At 32.0% G+C, this 19,677-nt stretch overlaps 2 protein-coding genes and 1 non-coding gene across 3 annotated transcripts; 1 reads left to right on the top strand and 2 right to left on the bottom strand.

Annotated features, from left to right (window-relative positions):
* The first annotated feature begins 346 nt into the window (after nt 1-346).
* LOC146908314 (uncharacterized) lies at nt 347-5,699 on the top strand. The gene is made up of 4 exons (XM_085730916.1): nt 347-450; nt 584-2,203; nt 2,519-3,555; nt 5,256-5,699. The coding sequence occupies exons 2-4, from the start codon at nt 752-754 to the stop codon at nt 5,374-5,376; spliced, it is 2,610 nt and encodes an 869-aa protein (XP_085587042.1). The 5' UTR covers nt 347-450; nt 584-751; the 3' UTR covers nt 5,377-5,699.
* A 2,103-nt stretch (nt 5,700-7,802) lies between these two features.
* TRNAY-GUA (transfer RNA tyrosine (anticodon GUA)) lies at nt 7,803-7,888 on the bottom strand. Its single transcript is given in 2 exon segments — nt 7,803-7,838; nt 7,852-7,888. It is a non-coding gene; the product is annotated as a tRNA-Tyr (tRNA).
* Nucleotides 7,889-8,654: 766 nt separating this feature from the next.
* LOC146908312 (cationic peroxidase 1-like) lies at nt 8,655-11,369 on the bottom strand. Its single transcript, XM_085730909.1, has 4 exons — nt 11,118-11,369; nt 9,875-10,066; nt 9,469-9,634; nt 8,655-9,202 (listed from the first exon to the last, which is right to left on the bottom strand). The coding sequence occupies exons 1-4, from the start codon at nt 11,310-11,312 to the stop codon at nt 8,817-8,819; spliced, it is 939 nt and encodes a 312-aa protein (XP_085587035.1). The 5' UTR covers nt 11,313-11,369; the 3' UTR covers nt 8,655-8,816.
* Between the last annotated feature and the right edge of the window lie 8,308 nt (nt 11,370-19,677).

Here is a 19,677-nt window from a genome sequence, read left to right as displayed (position 1 = left end):
ATTCGATCATATCTATACAGAGTTCCATTTTTTTTTTAAAGAGTTATATACAAAAATAATAGTAAAATCTTTACCCTTATCTTTTTCATCATTTACATTTAATTTGGTCAAAATCACTAACAATGAATTTTTTTAATTACTTTTACTTTGACAAATTTTTAATTACGTGATCAACAAGACAAGCTTTGAGGACTTATTCTTATTTCTTAACCACGAAGAGAGTAAAGACTAGAAAAAGACCCGGTTCGGTTCACCTTGACCGGTCCAACCCAAAACCCCCGGTTCAGTAACTGGTTCTTCGGGTTTTCGTCTTTCACTTTTTCTTGTTCTTCTTCTTTCTCTTCTTATCTCATTTTCACATAATCGTTCTTTCTTAACACCGCAAAAATCACCGACCCGAAATTGAACGAGTCAAGTTCACCTCCGAACCCGTTAATGGGCGATGAATCTGTAAGTGTTCGATTCCATTTTCATTTCTCTTTCTATTGATAGTTTTATCGCCATAGTTGAAGCTTTCTAGCTCCTACAATTAGGGTTTTATTGATTCTGTTTTTTTTTTTCGTTTTTTCGTTTGGTATTTTAGGGTTTTGAAGTTTTGAAGTGTATTGTTTGATTTTGAATTTGATTTGGAAGAGAAAGAAGTAGAATTTAGGGTTAGGGTTTTTCTATAAAGTATTGGTTTTTAGCTTGAGGGTATTTGGGAAATTGGATTGTTGCTAGGGTTTGGATTGAGGGTTTGGGTTAGAGGATAATGTGTATACTGTGTGTCATTCAGAAGTGTTCTCGCCGGGTTGCTACAATGCTGCCTTGGTTGGTTATTCCATTGATTGGTTTGTGGGCACTTTCTCAGCTTCTGCCACCGGCTTTTCGGTTTGAGATTACTTCGCCGAGACTGGCTTGTGTTTTTGTGTTGTTGGTTACTCTCTTTTGGTATGAGATTTTGATGCCTCAGCTGTCGGCTTGGCGGGTGAGGAGAAATGCTAGGCTTAGGGAGAGGAAGAGGTTTGAAGCTATTGAAATGCAGAAACTGAGGAAGACGGCTACGAGGAGGTGTCGTAACTGCTTGAATCCGTATAGGGATCAGAATCCTGGTGGGAGTCGGTTTATGTGTTCGTATTGTGGGCATGTTTCAAAGAGGCCGGTTTTGGATTTGCCTGGGTCGCAAGAGTTGCAGATTTCGAATTCTGGTATTGTTAAGGATTTGGTTGGAAAAAATGGGTGGATGTGCAGTCAGGACTGGTTGGAGAATGGCAATTGGGCTGGTGGTTCTGTTCGAGGTAATGCTATCAACTGGAGGATGAATGGGAATGGAAGTATTTTTGGAGATGAGCATTGTTTGACAACTAGGTCATATTCTGGTATTTTGGTGTTTGTTTGCAGGCTTTTGGCATCTTTTTTCTTGACCATTAGATGGCTTTGGAGAAAGATTTTTAGAATTAGTTCAAGGGAAGAATATTTGTCTGATGCGGAACGCAGGGCACTCCTGGCGAAAAGGGGTGAGAATGGGGAAAACCTGAATGAAAGTAGAGTAGAAAAAGCACGCAGGAAAGCTGAAGAGAAAAGACAGGCTAGGCTAGAGAAAGAACTTTTGGAGGAGGAAGAGAGAAAACAGAGGGAAGAGGTTGCAAAGTTAGTGGAGGAGCGTAGGAGGCTGAGAGATGAGACAATGGAAGCTGAAAAAGATAACAGCAAATTTTCACATACCAGTAAAGAGAAAGACCGAAGGAAGGAAGCTGAAAAGAAGCGTCAGGAAAGAAGAAAAGAGAAAGATAAAGGGTCTAGTAAGAGCAATTCTGACGTAGAAGAAATGGATAAAAGAGCTTCCAAAGAAAGTGAACGAAAGCGGGACTTTGACAAAAAGACTGAAACTGATCATAGAGTGCATCAGAAATCTGGATTAGAGAGTGGCAAAGGACAGAGTACAGATACTGCACACAGTAAAAATTTGGTTGCAAATAGTTATAACCGAGGAAGTACTGGGACAAGGTACCTTGATCGCATGCGTGGTACAATTTTGTCTTCTTCAAAAGCACTTGGTTTTGGAAAGGGTGCTAATATTCCTGCCACTGTGGTGAAAGAAAGCAAGTCTAACAAATCTGTCGATCATGCTCATGCTGCTGCCAGCAAGAGAGATATACTTCCTCCTGAACGTCCAGCTGCTAAATCCAATTTGAATGGAGATGATAAGAATATCAGTCATTCTGTAAGTTATCATGCTTACTGTCTCTCCTTTTCTTTGCTTTTTATAATTCTGTTTTCTGGCTTTTCTGAAGGTTGATTGATATACTATTACTAACTTTTTATTCAAAGGAATTTTTTATACTTGATGGATTTTACAGGCCAGTGTATTACTACCTTTTTTCTTTTGTGTGTACCATTTTGAACATTCAATCTTTGAAATTTATGAAAACTAAATGGTGCTCTATTTAGTATTAATTTCCAAGTTACCTTACCTACGATAAATTTAGGCAAGTGTCAATTTTTAATAAATACATGACCTGGTGATTGTTCCCTGCAGGTTCTGCCAGAACCAAAGCCATGGACTGCACCTAAAAAGTCATGGCAGCAATTATTTTCTCGTTCCTCATCTGTTCCTAAATCTTCAAATTCAAATGTAATATGTAGACCGAATTCTAAAATTCAAGTTGAAGCCAAAAGCCCTCAATTATCTGCCCAATCACCAGTCACACAATCATTTAACAATCCAATTCAGTTTGGTCTACCATCACCGTTTAATATTTCTACTCATCTTAATGGTTCAACTAGTTGTAGTCTAGGTTTCTCTCCTGCAATTGAACCTGTATTCCCTCCTGTTGTAAATACATCACATGACTTTAGGCATGAAGAGCAAGAGCTTTTTGAAGACCCCTGTTATGTCCCACATCCATCATCCTTGCTTGGTCCTGTTTATGAGTCACTTGATAATTTTCCGTTGGATTTGGGAAGTGGCTTTATAAAAGATGCAGAAGTAATAAAGCCCCGCTCTTTAAGAAACACATCTGGTACTGACGTCAATAAGCCATCTCCAATTGAGTCCCCATTGACCCGAGAAAAGAATAATGGTTCTAATAGATTTACTAGTAATCCCCAAACCCAAGATATACATCCATTTCCTTTGGATGATGCAGCTGCAATTGAGAAGGGAACATGGCAGATGTGGAGTAGTTCACCTCTTGGTCCGGAAGGTTTAGGTTTTGTTGGTGGCCCAGGAAGTTGGCTTTCATCCTCACAAAGGAACATGCCAACCAATGATGACTTTAACTTCCCAGCATGTCAGAAGACTGCAACTAATGTTTTTAACAAAGACGATAACATAGTTCCCAGTAGCTATTCTGCCCAGAATGCTTTTCTTCCTAATGGTAATAGTGACGGGACCTTCAGCCCTGTTGCAGTTTCAAGAGGATATGATCCCTGGTTACAAAACGGTCTCTTTCCACCTTTATCTGGTGGCCTTAAACCTCATGAGATTGCTCAGAATGAAAGGATGTATGTGAATCCTAGTGGATCTGCTAGCAGCAATGTTCTGGAGTCTTCACCAGCTAACGGTTGGCCCAAGTGAGTAAATAATTGTTTGGCCTAATTTTGCCTGTTATTGTATGACTTATTTAATTAATATGCCTGTTGTTTATGGATCTACCTTGCTGTTAGAATATTTAAACTTTTATCGTCTATGCTATTGTTTAAACTTTAGCGTCATAGTGGTTAGTAGGCTGTTTCTCAAGTTATGGGTTGCTGAGATGTTGAACTTAGTCGATCAAACTAAGTCGGTCAAAATGTAATTTTAGGAGGCTGAACTCGGTCTATCCAGAGCAGTGCATATTGCTCTAGAGTAACGGACTGATTAAATCATTTGAATATTTCCTTACCGAAAGGAGTCTTATAAAGGCAAATTGAGATACAGCGAATCTAGGCAATTAGGAAGTGTGCTAAAGAAATTTATATTCATTGCATGTTTTAAATATGAATGATCCACCTTTGATGTGCACTAGTAATCGTTTACTCGTTGTCTACATGCATATTCTAATAATAATGTGGGGAGGAGGGCTAATTATCTGAGTAAAACAAGATCTAGCATTGTGTGTTCCATTGAAAACCCGAGTTTTATGAGATAGGAATTGGGAGTAGCAAACTGAATATGGTTTAGTTGAAGTAGGTTTGAACGTATGCTTTCTCTGTGGGCTCTTAGAGAATCATGGCTTATAGCAAGATTTCCATATATTTCTGTTGTCCATGAACCCAACATATGTTGATACATATGAAGGGTAATTCAATCAGTTTAATTTAAATAGAAAGCTATTGTGATGTTATGTTGGATATGATGGGATGCATAAACTACAGGCAAAAAATTTTCTAGGATTCAGCTGCTAATGACAATGACCTTTACGCTGTTCCATTTAGTAATATTGGATTGGGATAAATAAGTTTTCCGTCCCTATAAATATAATGAATTTTGATTTTAGTCCCTAAAGAATAAAATGAGATGTTTTTATCCTCATAAATTTTTTTGTTTTATTTTTGGTCCCTAATGGATATAATTTTGACATGTTTTTGACATTTTTTGAACATAATATGAATATATAAATGTTAAACATTAACATGGATACAATTTGAACATAAAAGATTTATAATCTTGACATTCACATGAACATAAAGTGGTCATTAAGGACCAAAAACAATTTTTTTTTTGTTTTTTTTTTGTGAGGATGAAAACATTCAATTTAATTTTTTAGGGACTAAAATCAAAATTTGTTATATTTATAGGGACGAAAACTTATTTAACCCTATTGGATTTAATTGCGAATTAAATGATTGCGTTGTGTGTACACATCTCTACAATCATACTCTGATTTAATTATGAAATGAAGTGATTGGGTATATACTGCATCTGGGGTGGGACAATATTTTTGATCTTCTGTTTTGCCATTGATTTAGTCAATGATGTGGTATATAACCACATAATTAATAAATCCTAGTTGTAGTCAGTTTTATTGTCCTTCCTAAATATAGCTTTGTAGATAAACGCCATCAGCATAATAGTCATAAACTGCTGACTGGTTGAACCAGATAAACATAAAAAATCTAAATGGAAGTCAACACATGTGTTACAACTTCCAAGGTCTTCTAACTTTTGTGTAAAACCACTGTATTCTTTTAACTTAATGCCTGTACGGACATTTTAGTGTTCGTAAAAACGGTTTAAACTCGTGTTCTCTCTCTTTGTTTAACATCTTGTGTATCTGTTTGTTACTTTGCAGAAATGAATGGAATGTACATGGTTCTGTGGAAGGCATAGGGAATTCATCTGCAGCAAGGCCCCATAATGGCTGTCCACAATATCCAACATCAGATGTACATTCATTATGGTCATTTGATTAGAAAGATGGTAGTGACAGGGTAAGAGGGACTTTATAAACTCAACTTTTCTCAAGGCCAATTCCATTTTTTTGGGGGTTGGGGGAGTTTAGAATACCGAATGCATTGCATCTTCCTTTCTTGTTTATGAAGGAAGATTGATGTTCACTTAATGTTTAGCATTGATAGGATTACATGCACGTTGGTGCATGGCTTTCTGAGGCAGGTTAAGGGAGGTGTCCCCCCTTTTTGATATGAAATTGTTCTTTGGAGAATGGAAGTTCACATTCCCTCCCTTGTCAATATCTTCAATTATGACATCTTAATGAGAAATAAGCTTATTCTAACTTGATCCACTTTCATTTAAGAAATATTCTCATGTTTCTGCATTTCTTATTTATTTATTACTATGTTTACAAGGTGCACCAAGTGCGTCCCTGATTTGGCCCAGCCCTGCTTAACATCGTCATTGAATTAAGAAAACAATTTTGGTCATCCTCATGTTGCTAAAAAAACCCCGAAAAGGCGTTGAAATAAGTTAATGTTTTTTTTTAATACACATCTAAAATTTGTATTTAAATGGCACATTGAAAGTTCACCTTGAATTGGTCATGCATATTGAGATATCAGTGTCGGTTACTGTCATTTTCACCTTTTGCCAATGAATCATTTTTACCTTTATTTAGAAGTTATATGCCAATGAATCGAAGTATTTCATAATATAAAATAAATTGTTCAATAGAGCTCTATTAGTATTAGGTTTATGAATATGACAACAGTTATTGTATATAAACAAATGTATTCAATAGTATAAGGCAAGTGTAGTGTTTTGGAATGGGTATAATTTTAGTTTTTGGTAAACCAAATATATTATGGGAAATGTTAACCAGTGCCCCCGGGGCACTGATTAAGGATGCTAAAAGAAGAAATTCTAAGTCAAAAAAGATACTTTTTAAGCTTTTAATGCATTGATTACACAATTATCAATGCAAATATTACTATCTTTGCTTCCTTAACCAGTGCCCCCGGGGCACTGGTTAACATGACCCATATATTATATGTGCGTAATCGTAAAGATTAATCCTTTCGTGTAACTAAAATCTACTTAAGGAGTTGACATCCTTCAATAATTTGTTTTCTTCATACGTGCTGGTCATAGATCGAACTTTAGACCAAATGGTTAATGAACTCGAGCATATATGTATTCCAACACAATGTTGGTGGATAGCATTTTCACCCTCGTTTTTTTATTCTATTAAACCACATACAAGTGTATTTTTTGATGACATAATTTGTTTGAAAGTTTATTTTTACACAGCTCAAAATTTGTATTTCATTCGTGTATTTTTAAAGTCATGTTGGAAGTTAATGAATGATTCTCCCTCATTACATTTAAAGTCTATAAAAAGTTGACTTATAATATAATTGGAAATTGCTCTATGAGCCTTTTAGATTGCTCAATTCTTAAAAAAAATGATCAAAAGATAGCTTTGATGGTTTTTGAGTAAAAAAAAGTTGATTGAAAGATATGTTTCGATAGGTTAGTACCATCGGAAGAAACGTTTTGATAAATTGAGGAATTTTTTAGCAAAACTGAGGGCTCATACAACAATTTCCATAATTATTACTACACTGAGGAGTCTTTTATAATATTTTTGAAAGAGACCTTTTATATTTTTGTGAAGCATAAACTCGTTGAAATGGTTCTACCCTTGCAAATTCCAGCCAGGTGATGTAGACTGATTATTTTTGAATTGGTCGAGCTAGTTGAATTTTCTACACTCGTATCATATTACAAAGTATTAAATTTAAGATTTGTTTTTTCGCAAAATTAAAATACCAGATCTTAAATTCGACAAAAAAACATTGAAGAATCTCCAACAAAAAAAAAACAAAAAATGTTGAACAAAATGTTTTAGACTGTTCTCAATTAAATTGGTCGATAGACATGTGCTTCTTTATTTGATTTTGAGAAAAGTAACGAATAATTTAAGCCAAAATCTTGTATAATATATTAATATTACAAAATATAAATAATACAAGATCTTAAATTGAACAAAAAACGTTGAAGAAAAAGTATTAGATAGATTGAATTTGGTCCAGAGACGTGGGTTATTTATTTAATTAATATTAATACTTTTGTCAAAAGAGACAGTGGAATTTTATAATTTTATTATATAACACATAATAATTAAAATAAAAATGTTTTTGTGCAAAAAAAATCCGACCTACCGGATTCGAACCAGTGACCTAAGTTTAAACTATAATATATTAATATTACAAAATATAAATAATTCAGGATCTTTTTTTTTTTTTTTGTTGAACAAAAAGTAGTAGATTGAATTGGTCCAGAGACGTGGGTTATTTATCTAATATTTTTTTGAGCAAAAGAGACAGTGGAATTTTATTAGACAATTAAAATAAAAATGTTTTTGTAAAAAGGAAAAAAATCCGACCTACCGGATTCGAACCAGTGACCTAAGGATGTCTGTTAACCAACTACAGTCCTCCGCTCTACCAACTGAGCTAAGGTCGGATTGTGCTCTATCTGCTCGGCATATGTTTAATATCCTGTATAAGCTTCGTTTCTATTCCTATCACACAATAATATTTTTTTGAGTAACATTTTGACCTACGTGGTTAATCATGCCACTGTAACTTAAACATGGCAGTAGTTAGGAACGTAACAAGTTAATCAATTTCATCATTGCAATTTCAAATTGTATTTTACATGAAGGTGTAATCTATTAGTTTTTAGAGTTTGACTAATGTAAGAGAGTAGAATGATATCTCATTCTATACAAGTGTAAATGATGAGAATCTTGTATAGAATGAGATATCATTCTACTCAAAAATAAACTTGTCCGTTTATCTTGGATAACGATATGATCTTATTCAAAGAAACCTATTGTCGACTCCAAATTAACTTTGAGCCGAATAAATAATTAGAGGAAAATAATTTTATTTCTAAGCCCAAGTGTTAAAGCATGACACTAATACAAAATAAACAAAAATGTTTGATAGACATACAATTTTTCTTACATGTAAGACATCTAGTTAAACACATGCAATCATGTGATTAGTTCAGTTGAGAATATGTTTAATTTAGATCACGTTGAAAATTATGAAATTATGATTAATTATTTAGTTGAAGTAACCATAATTTTAAGCATTAATTGAATTAATCATCTATTCAATCGTCTAGTTAACCACATTTTTTTAACTTGATTAACCATTTTTTTAATTTATAATTACTGAGACGTGAGTACTGTATCATATACAAACATATTTGACTCTACCAGTTGCAAACAAGATTATAATTAAACAGTTGCAAACATTGACATAAATCCATATAAAATTCAAACACACATTACATTTATGGAAACTTTGACTTTGCCACAATAATAATAATATAATACACAATTGCACACCTTTAAAATCACCCATACATAAGGCCCAAAAACTCAATTGATTACCCTGCAGTTGGTCCTAATCTGACCATTAGACCCAGTAATTGGATTAAGGTTCCCCATTTTGACCATTGCATTAGCAAAATCAGTTGCAAAACCTGAAGAGTCACTACTATATTCATCAACATCATCGTCAGTGGATCCTCCATTGAAAAGTGCTTGATCAGAAGAAAAGAGACCCTTTTGGCTTTGCAAGTTCTGGAAATATGAATTGTCAAATGTGTTTGGAGTGGTGGTGTCAAGTGGTGCCAAATTGTCATCACCACCTGTGGTAGGACAATTTGCTTGCAATGATGTTGCAAATGTCGAATCTATGTTGTCATCGTTGTAAATCCTGTTTCTGAAGAATCTACAACTTGCTTGACCAATTGTGTGAGATCCTAAAATATTGTTTTGCAAGTATGAGTCGAAGTGTATTGAAAAAGTTAAGGTGATAAGTTAAAAAAAACTCGGTATCGAGTTTTAGGACCGACTAATCTGAGAGAATCAATCTCATTATATCGTTCATTAGCGGAGGCTCATTTAAAGTCATATATGGATTAGTCCATAAAAATTGACTTCGGAAGGATAAGCTTATAAAAAATTAATAATAGTATATAAAATGATGTTTGATGATTAAAAATGTACTAACTATATATATAGTTACCTGATAAAGCAACCATTTCTTTGGGTGTGAAACCTTTGTTATCAAAAGAAGATATAAGACCATCTAGATTTGAACCAGGACCAGGTAAATCTGTGTTAGCTAAATCTAAACTTGCTGTGATTGAATCCCTTCTGCCCAATTGCACTGTCCAACTAGGTCCACCAAGCTGAGATTATTATTATTATTTTCAACATTAATTAGTACTAATCCAAATTAATTAATTGCTTTATTACATGATCTATAATTTTATATTGCATAAATGAAATATACTTAGTGCACAGTTTGTATCATAGTAGGTTGTCATAGTCACAGTGAGCCACCGTAAAGTTACATTTTGTATCATTTGCAAAATCACGATGAATACTATGATTCTGACAAACTCATTGTGATAGCAAATATTACTTACTGCGACGACAGAGTCCCTTGCAGCTACAGAAAGGATATCAGCGCATGACACAGTATTAGGGCACAAACCCTCCAGTTCAGTCTTTATGGTGTCGATTACATCAAAACCTCTTAAGGAATTAGCATTTGGACCTGCTGTTTTTTCACCTGTGAAACTTGATGTATCGTCTAACAGTACTGATGCATCACATCCCTATACACAAGATTAATGACCAAAATGATTTTGTTGAAAAAAATATATAATATCAGTAGTTGACATTTTGTTGCTTGTTAATCAAGAAATGTTCTGTTTTTAATCCAAGGAAAGAAATGTTCTTCTAAGAAAACATGCGTATAATTGGCCACGCCTTTACAAAATTATAAAAATGAATTAGGAAATGTTAAAAAGGAAATAAATGTTCTTCTATAAGAAAAAAAATAAAGAAATATACGCATGATTGCCATGCCTTTACAAGATAAATAAGCAATCTCATTTAATAAATTAACTAGAGTACCAAGTCAAATATTCTATAAAAAAAGGAGTAGTAAGTCATATACACGTATTATATATTATCTTTCTTTTTTGACAGGACATATTTCTATACATAAACAAATTTTAGTTAAACAATGATTGTAAAATTAGGAGCATTTTTTGGAAAAAAAATCTAATAATATAAAAAGAAACTAATGTTTATAGATTTATTTTCTTTAACTTATATTTTGAGACATAAGAAAATATAATTTTACAACTTTAAATGAGCAACAGGAAAAAAAAACAATTTTTTTTTGAAAGGAGAAAAAAAAATAACAATTAAAAAATCGTGTGTAGAGGGTGCACTCTTAATGTTTTTCTCTTGCCACACTGACTCACCTGCAGTTGTTCAATTTTTAATAAACAAATTTCATTAATTAAGTTGCAATGAGAGAGATAAATGTTGATAGTTGGGATTAATCCAACATGATGCTATTGAATTAGTGTAACTATTACTTTAGTCTATTAGCGGCACTCTTTGAGTGTAATTTGAATACTCCTTTATGAAGATGATCAAATTACATCGGTGAAACAATTGAATAATGTTACACCGCTCAATAATATTTTACTGAACATGTATTTTATAAAATTTATGGATTGAAAGATTATACTATCATATATAGATCATATATATAATTTCTTGCACAAATCTAAAATATGTGATAAAAGCATGCTTGAGTATATATAATAGGTGAAGTTTTGATGAAGAATTAAGAAGTGAAAGTAGACTTGCTTGAACAAAACAATCATGGAAATGAAGACGAAGTATTGATGCCCCCATACGAGCCTCATTACCCACAGCAGAATCTATTTCTCTCTTAATAGTTGTAAGAACATCAGGACACGTTGTTGAGTAAAAATCAGTGGACAATTGAGCTGAAACTACCCCAACAAAGCATAAGATTATTGGAATAATAATTTTAGCCATGGTTGTGGTAATGAGAATTTGTATAATTTTAGGAGAGGCTTATGATTATGTATTTGTGGTTCTATCTATGAATTTGTTACATATTTATATATAGGAGGTCTACATTGTGATTTTTCTTTGGTCAATATATCACAAATTGTTATTTGAATTTTATATATTGTCCTATTGGGTACGTGATCTCTTCATATAATTCTATTTAATTTTGTTTTACAATTTGACAATAAAATTTGAATTAGTAAGTTATATGCAACCCAATGTGTTAAGGGGGCCAGCTATTGACTTCAATTAATAACTATATATACAAAATTCCTTTTCTCAAAAAAAAAAAAAAAACGTATACAAAATTTGAATTAGCATTACCATATATATATATATATATATATATATATATATATATATATATATATATTAAGCAAAATGGAAAATATATATAAATAAAAAACGAGATACAGGGACTGGGGGGACATTGGACCTGACCCAGGTACAACCCAAATGGGAATAAAATAAGATAATACAGACCCGGTAGATCAACCCTAATCAATCCTAACAAAACCAACACTCCTCAAAGGCGTAACCCAGCACATCTGCGTACAGACATGAAACCAAGTTACAAAAAAGATGATGAGTGAATGTCCGTAAGATCAAAAAGGGTTCATAAAAGGTGAATGGATCGACCGCCAATACGGTATTACGATCCACGTACCAACAACCCCCTGAGCAAACAGCAGGTATAAACGCTCTTTCGAGCATACAGTCCGATAACAATCATAAAGATTGAAATGGATGACAAGACAATATCAGAGAGGAGGCTACCCTAGAAGTCTTGAAACCTGCAGATCTCAACAGACCTGGAATATTCAGAGAATCAAGTTCAGGACCACAACTCAATCAGTTTCAAACCCTTACAAGTTTTAAATATATATATATATATATATATATATATATATATATATATATATATATATATATATATATATAAATATTAAAATCACAATTTTTTTTTGAAAAACCAAAATATAATATATTAAACCCAAGAAATAATCCTTACCTACACAAGGTGAACAAGGATAGAATTCAAAAGTGTCTACAATCAATTACAAAACCACACCATTCTTCAAAAAAATAATTACAAAACCACACCAAAACAAAAAGTGGAACCAACAAAAAAGATAGTTAGGTGACAAGATTCAAGCACATAATGGGACTAAACCACCAATTATAAAGATCAAACTAGTTACAAACCCGTGCTTCGCACGGGTTGAAAAACGTATTTTGTAAAAAATTGTTTCAAAGAAAAAATGAGCAAATTAAGGAATATTGCACAAACATTAGAAATATTTATCAAAGTTTTACCAGGTCTTGATTCATGAAAATAGCATATATTTTGTTCATGAGATCGGGAAAACAACATAATAATTAAGATTAAACTAATTGGAACCCAAGAAGGAACCAATGATGTGCAAATTACGATTACATTCGCATGACACAAAATGAACCAAAGAAACAACATTTCCAAGTAGTTTTGGATTAGAGTTAAGGGTAAGTCCAAAGTATTATACATTCAAGTACCATACATGCTAGAGTATAGGAGTTCATGAAGAGCAAAATGAGTAGCAGTCAAGCAGGAAAATAAAAGTATCTCTAAATTGACAATGATGAAATGAATACTCATTGCCATATTCGTAAACTCTTTCTTCAAACAAAGAAAAACAAAAAGAAAAATTAAAACCCTCAAAACTCTACCCATCATTTCTTCACTTCATATCATATTTTTCTTCTTTCTAATATAGTGTTCTTCTTCTTGCTTGAAAATTAGTCTTAATTACTTCCTAGCTCTCCAAGCTGTTGTTGAAAACAAAGACCAGTCCTGCCAGCAAGTTACGACACAACCATTTTCTTCTCTCCAGCGCAATCTCAAACTCTCCAACAGAGCTACATTTGATTTTAGCCTTAAGTCCTGATAATTTACTTTGCCATGATCTAAATTTTGAACGGGGACAAGACTGGATGTTGTCAACGTAGAATCTAAAGACCCTGCTATTTCCTGAAACCTGAGGCAATTGAAGATATGAGATCCATATCACTAATAATTCAGGTATTCTTATAAAGTTATGACCATCTTAAAGATAAGAATCACCTCAAAGCAAAATACTCTCTAAGTTTCCAATTCCATTGCTTCATGAACTCGGTATAGATTGCTTCATATCAAAATTTAGCAACAGCATATCTGGACGTACAATAGTCTTGCATGGAATTAAATGACATATATTAGTGAATATATACTCTTAGACATGTATCGATAAATCTAGAAAATACACTGTTAAATTAACAAATTTGTTTTACACATTAAGGCCGCATTTTCTTCTTTATTTCTGTTTATCAAGGTGAAAAGTGAGATTAACTAAAAGGAGATATGACTACTACCTTCTAGATAAGCCAAGAACTCCAAGCTTGATTTGTAAGCTTGATTTGTAAGCTTGAGTGTAAACTGGAGATGAACGATCATAGAAACTAAAATTAATATCCATTGAAACCATGACCAAGATGCTCTCACAAAGTGCATTGACATGACAATATGATGATTATATGGTATATAGCCTATTTATTTACCTGAAGTCAGGTACAGGCTTTTTGGCGATTCTGAGATTTGCATTATTGAAAGCCTCAACGATACCAATGTCTTTCCGGTAGCCATCATATAAGTAAGCTTACACCTATGAATTTTTCACACCAATGTCTTCATGAGATTTAAGCTATGAAAGTTCCATAGCAATATTATACAGGTCAATTCAATAGGATGCACATATTTATCAAACTCACATTCTCCACCACAATCCATATATAGTTTCAATCCAGTTTTTTCAAACTCACATTCTTCACCACAATCCATATATTGTTTCAATCTAATGAATTTAGTGGTACACATCATATTTATTGCTTTAAGCCTCTAAAACGGCAACATGATAGCTTAAAAAATCTTAACATACATCATGCTAGGATTAACAAATGAAGATGTTTGACAGATAAAAATGCAACAAATGATGCTTGTTAATAGAAACTTGAAACTTACCAAATACAAAAATATTAGAAAGCTAAGTTAAGACCATGATGAAATTCAATGCACACAAAGAAAAAAGCTGATGTACATGCCAAAAACAATATATTAATTTAAAGAAGATTGAAATAAATCCAAAATAGAGAATTTAAAGAAGAAGTTCAACTTACCCAATCTAGAAGATATATAAAATTTTCCTCTTATGTGCTATTTCCCTTTCCATCATCACCTGCTCATTTGTTTGCTCTTACTGCAAACACAAAATATGAAATTACTTATCAAAGCAAAACAAACATTGAGGTGGAATAAGTTATGATATCGCATCGTATAATCATCAACAAACATATTAACATTTCGAATCACATGAACTTAATATTCTCTATCCTAAACGGCCAAGCCAAGACAAAATATTCCCTATAATTTATTTTTTTTATAAGTAAGGTCTAATATTTTAGGTTGAATGCAAAACTTTGAATAGGCAAACTGAAACAGTGTCGAAAAATGAACCCCTCCAGCCATAAAAATCAGTCAACTCAAGTCATTAATGGTCTCAGAACCAAGAAAAAAAGGAAGAAAATGACCTCTTATGAAGAAGAAAGTGAAACTGTGTTTCCATCTGAACTTAGATACCGTTTGGCCAAGGTTTTTTACGACTTGAAAGTTACTTCAAAACAAAGTTAAAATAAAGGTCTTTACGAAAGAAGTTAAAGTTGTTTGGTTTCTTTGTTTTTTTAGTTTTATAGCTATTTTTAAGTTAAATGTTGTTTGGCAAAATATTGTACAAACTGTGAATTTTTTTATTTTTTTATGGTGTCCGAGGTTCGAACCCCGGACTTGGCATGTATTTATGCATTGGTCCAATCAACTGAGTTAAGCTCACGAGGACAAAACTTTGAATTTATTATGAATTAACATAATAAATAAATAAAATGTTTAAAATATTTTTTTGAAGGCTAAAAATGTTAAAAAAATAAAAGATATTTTTTTTTACAAATACTATATTTACTCAATAACATTATTTTGTGTAACATGAATACAAATTTGTATCATCATATAAATGACTTGTTAAATATTTGAATAGGAGAAACAATTTAAGGAGTCTGAAATAATAACATAAATAATATCAAAATAGTTGGTTTTTTCTATTTCAATTATACTCTGTAACAAATTTCGTTATAAGAATATCATATTTTTGGTGTCTTTCAAAAATATAAGAATTTATATTATATGATATTATATTTGTTACATTGTTGGTGTCATGGAAACAGATATGTTTAGTTTTTTTGAATAAGAAAAAGATATGCATAGTTTGTTACAATATAAAGGTGAAGGTGCAATATGTATGTGTGTGTGTGTGTGTGTGTGTATATATATATATATATATATATATATATATATATATAAGTATAATTTTGTAACAATATATATATATGAAAGAAAAAAAACATATTGAAATATAATATTAAAAAAATAAAAGAAAAGGTTCCCAGTGTGAGTTGAAAAGAGGTGCTTGTGAAATAAATATTCGAGAAGTAGTTTTTTAAAGTAACATTCAACAACTTTTGGCCAAAGCTCATTCCATTCAATTTTATGCATTCAAAAAAAGTATTTTTTTAGTAAGTACTTAATTGATATTGTGTTTGGCCTAACTTCTCCTTAAAAATGTAGAGAAGTTGGAAAAAAAAAACCGGGTCAAACGATACATTAATCTCCGACAACGGCAATGTAGAAGCAACTGAATTTGGGAGAAAAAATTGAAAAAATTGTTAAAAATATAAAAATTGGAAAATAGTTAAAAGTTATTAAAATATAAAAATTAGAAAATAATTAAAAAATTTGATGAGGGGCAAAAATGGAAATTCATGGCATGATGAGGTGTCAAAAATCAAAATCCATGAAATATGGAATTACCAAATTGCCCCTCCTAGGGGCAAAAATGTAAAAACCTGATACATTGATTTTAATAGATAGTATAGAAGTTAAGTTTTTCGTCTTTTGATTTCAACCACAAAAAATATATTAGTTTCATTTTGTCTATTTTTTTTGAGAGATTCATTTTGTCTATTATGTGGTGCATCAAATCCTCCTCATGCTAAAAAATATACCAATTTCTTTCTTTACATATATATGTGTGATTGCACGTGCGTGAACGTCGTGTGCGTTTAAAATAATATTTAATATAGACATTAAACGACATATTCTCCCCACCTCCTGCTCTGATGGTCTTGGCACAACCTTCACCGAACACGTCAGGAGCAACTTAGGATGGAAGCGGATGGACGCTTGGGTCGAAGGTAGTCACTGTCTCCATCGGGGTCATCACTATCATCGTAGGTGAGATTCAATGAGCTAGGAAAAGAAGAAATGAAGGAGGCAAATATATACACCATCCGTTTCACAATGAGTGTCACTTTAGCCAAAAAAAATTTGTTTCAAAATGAATGTCAATTTACCTTTTCAATACAACTTTAATTTTTTTCTTCCTATTTTACCCTCAATAAATACTTCAACTTTTCTCTCACACAATTTTCAATGCAACTTTAAGTTTATCTTTTTCTTATTAACTAAGGGCAATTTAGTAAAAGTGTTATATCTAATGATTATTTTATTCTATTTCTTAATCTGTGTGCCAAAACCTTAAACGACACTCATTGTGAAACAAAGGGAGTACTCCCTCCGGTCTCAAATATAAGAAAAGATTCCTTTTTTAGATTCATTGAATAATTAATGTATCTGCTTTGCAATGTAGACCAGATACATTAACTACTCAATGAACCTAAAAAGGAATATTTTCTTATATTTGAGACCGGAGGGAGTATTTTTCTAGTTTTTTTTTTTCCTTTTATTATTGTATCTATATAATTTTGCCAAAACAAAAAACAATTATATATATATATATATATATATATATATATATATATATATATATATATGGGGTTTGCTAGAACACACCCACTAGTTTTTATGTGGGAGTGTTTTAGCAAAGCTACACCTTAGGGTGTAATTAACCACTTTTTAGTTATTTACTTGCTAAAACACTCCCACATAAAAACTAGTGGGTGTGTTCTAGCAAATGCCTATAGGATTTGCTAGAACACACCCACATGTTTTTGTTAGAAGGTGTGTTATAGCAACATACACCTTAGGGTGTATTTAACCACTTTTTAGTTATTTACTTGCTAAAACACTCCCACATGAAAACTAGTGGGTGTGTTCTAGCAAACCCCTATATATATATATCACACAATATAATAAAGCAAATCTAATGGAATTGAAATGATTCTCACTTATTTATGTCGGAGAATCACTAATGATAGATTGCTTCAAAACCAATGACATTTATGAGCTCTGTTGTAATTGGACAAATGTTATTGTGAGATATTAAAATAACAAAATAATATTGAAATGATACAAATATAAATTAATTTTTTACTTTTACAAACTTTGATTGCACACTACTTGTCTTAATATATTTAGAACAAACAACATCAAATTAGATTAATAGTAGGGGAGAGGGGGCTTATGCCGACATAGAGGGGATAACGACATATTCTCCCCCTCCTCCTGCTCTGATGTCCTTGGCACAACCTTCACCGAATACATCAGGAGCAATTGGGGATGGAAGCGGATGGACGCTTGGGTTGAGCGTCACATGTGTTTAAAATAATATTTAATATAGACATTTTTTATCGATTGTTAAAGATCTTAAAATAACAAAATAATCTTAATATAGACATATCACCTGAATGAACATGTTTATAAAATTTGACGTACGAAAATATTTTCAAGTACAAATAATGAGGCTTAATATGAGACCTAAAAAACTCGAATGTCTAAAGCCCTTGATTTGATGACAACCCCTTGAGTCAGCCCTGGTTAATAATATGTCAACGAAAATAACAGACACACATAGTACATTACCAGTTGAAAAATAAACTACAAAGCAAAGTCTTGTATCAAATTTTAAATTATTAAATAAAAAAATTACAAAAATCAAGTTTAAATTCAAAATTTATACTTGAATAAAAAACATTACATATGATTGAAATATAACGTGGAATTTTGACAAGGAAAAGGAAAAGTGAAATTAATATTATTTAAAATTTGAAATTTAGGATTTTTAATTATAAAATCCCCAATTAAACAACCTCCCTTTCTTTTTCCCACACAATTTCCAAATTCATGGAGAAAGAATAGAAAGAAAAGAGAGTTTAATATACAGGGTTTTATATTTAAAGTGTTAAATATCAAATTAAAATAATAATTAAAATTATAAATAAATAATACCCACAATTCATTTAAGTTTTAAATTCAACATCATTTAAATTCCAGCTCCCTTTGCAAAAAAATCGAATATATTTGAAATTTAATCAAAAGGAAATTTAGGGTTAAGGTTTTAATAAAGTTATTGTAATTTCTTTTTTCAATAACGTTTCAACTTTCAATCTACAATTAACCTATGCAAAATCATAAACTAGAACATACGATAGAAATCATAAACACATAAAGTATAATTTCATTTCATATCTTAGATTCTAGTCAGGAAGAAAAATAAGGCATAATTTATATGTAGAGGATCTCAACTGATTGAGTGTCATCGGTTACAATCTCAACTACCCGATGAACAACAAACAATCAGCTTAGATGATATATTCCCTTAGTTTAGGGACAGATTGAAGAAGATAAGAGAAATGAGAATTGAAATCAGAGATATAGAGGAATGGATCGTTAGGGTTTAGGATTTGAGTGGATGGATGGTTGAGATTAATTTTAGAGGAATGATCAAAACTTGCACCGTTGGATCTAAGAAAGGGGTGGTTGGGTACAGGCCCAAAGAGAAAGGAGACGGCCCATACACAAGTGTTAGGAATGAAAACCAAGAAAAGATAAAAGAGGGTGTAGAAATGAACACTTGAGAGTTGAGAGACTTGTATATATATTTTCTTATAAAATTGCATATCATTTTAAAACAAAAATGTCATTTTTTAATTATATTATTTTTTAGTCAAGTAGCCTAGTGACTAGAAATTCATATCAAGTAAATAATTGGGGCTCAGATGAATAAGTGAGGTATCCGAGGTTGACTTCAACCCATGCATGTATAATACAACGACCATATCAACGAAACTAAACTCACGAGAACAAATACTTATTTTTGAATGAAAGTGTAAGTGATATTGATGTTAAAAGCTCACAAAGATCCTTCAAAAATAAAAAAGCTCACAAAGATCAAATTCATCAAAAAAATCATCACATCGACAACAAAAGTTGAATACACAACCTTGTGAGTCAACTCCTAAACCAACCTTC

Source organism: Medicago sativa, chromosome 7, assembly GCF_051527215.1.
Source record: "Medicago sativa cultivar Bolivia chromosome 7, Bolivia_mono, whole genome shotgun sequence".
NCBI classification, from domain to species: Eukaryota; Viridiplantae; Streptophyta; class Magnoliopsida; order Fabales; family Fabaceae; genus Medicago; species Medicago sativa.
Note: the sequence above shows the minus strand (reverse complement) of the source record. Positions and strands in the feature narration are given on the sequence as shown.

Excerpts from the sequence above, each read along its gene's own strand:
- LOC146908314 (XM_085730916.1), top strand. The coding sequence starts at position 752 with ATGTGTATACTGTGTGTCATTCAGAAGTGTTCTCGCCGGGTTGCTACA. Across the intron at positions 2,204-2,518 it reads ATAAGAATATCAGTCATTCT|GTTCTGCCAGAACCAAAGCC; the intron begins GTAAGTTATCAT and ends TGTTCCCTGCAG. Across the intron at positions 3,556-5,255 it reads CCAGCTAACGGTTGGCCCAA|AAATGAATGGAATGTACATG; the intron begins GTGAGTAAATAA and ends GTTACTTTGCAG.
- LOC146908312 (XM_085730909.1), bottom strand. The coding sequence starts at position 11,312 with ATGGCTAAAATTATTATTCCAATAATCTTATGCTTTGTTGGGGTAGTT. Across the intron at positions 9,635-9,874 it reads CAAGGGACTCTGTCGTCGCA|CTTGGTGGACCTAGTTGGAC; the intron begins GTAAGTAATATT and ends TAATAATCTCAG. Across the intron at positions 9,203-9,468 it reads AGAAATGGTTGCTTTATCAG|GATCTCACACAATTGGTCAA; the intron begins GTAACTATATAT and ends ACAATATTTTAG.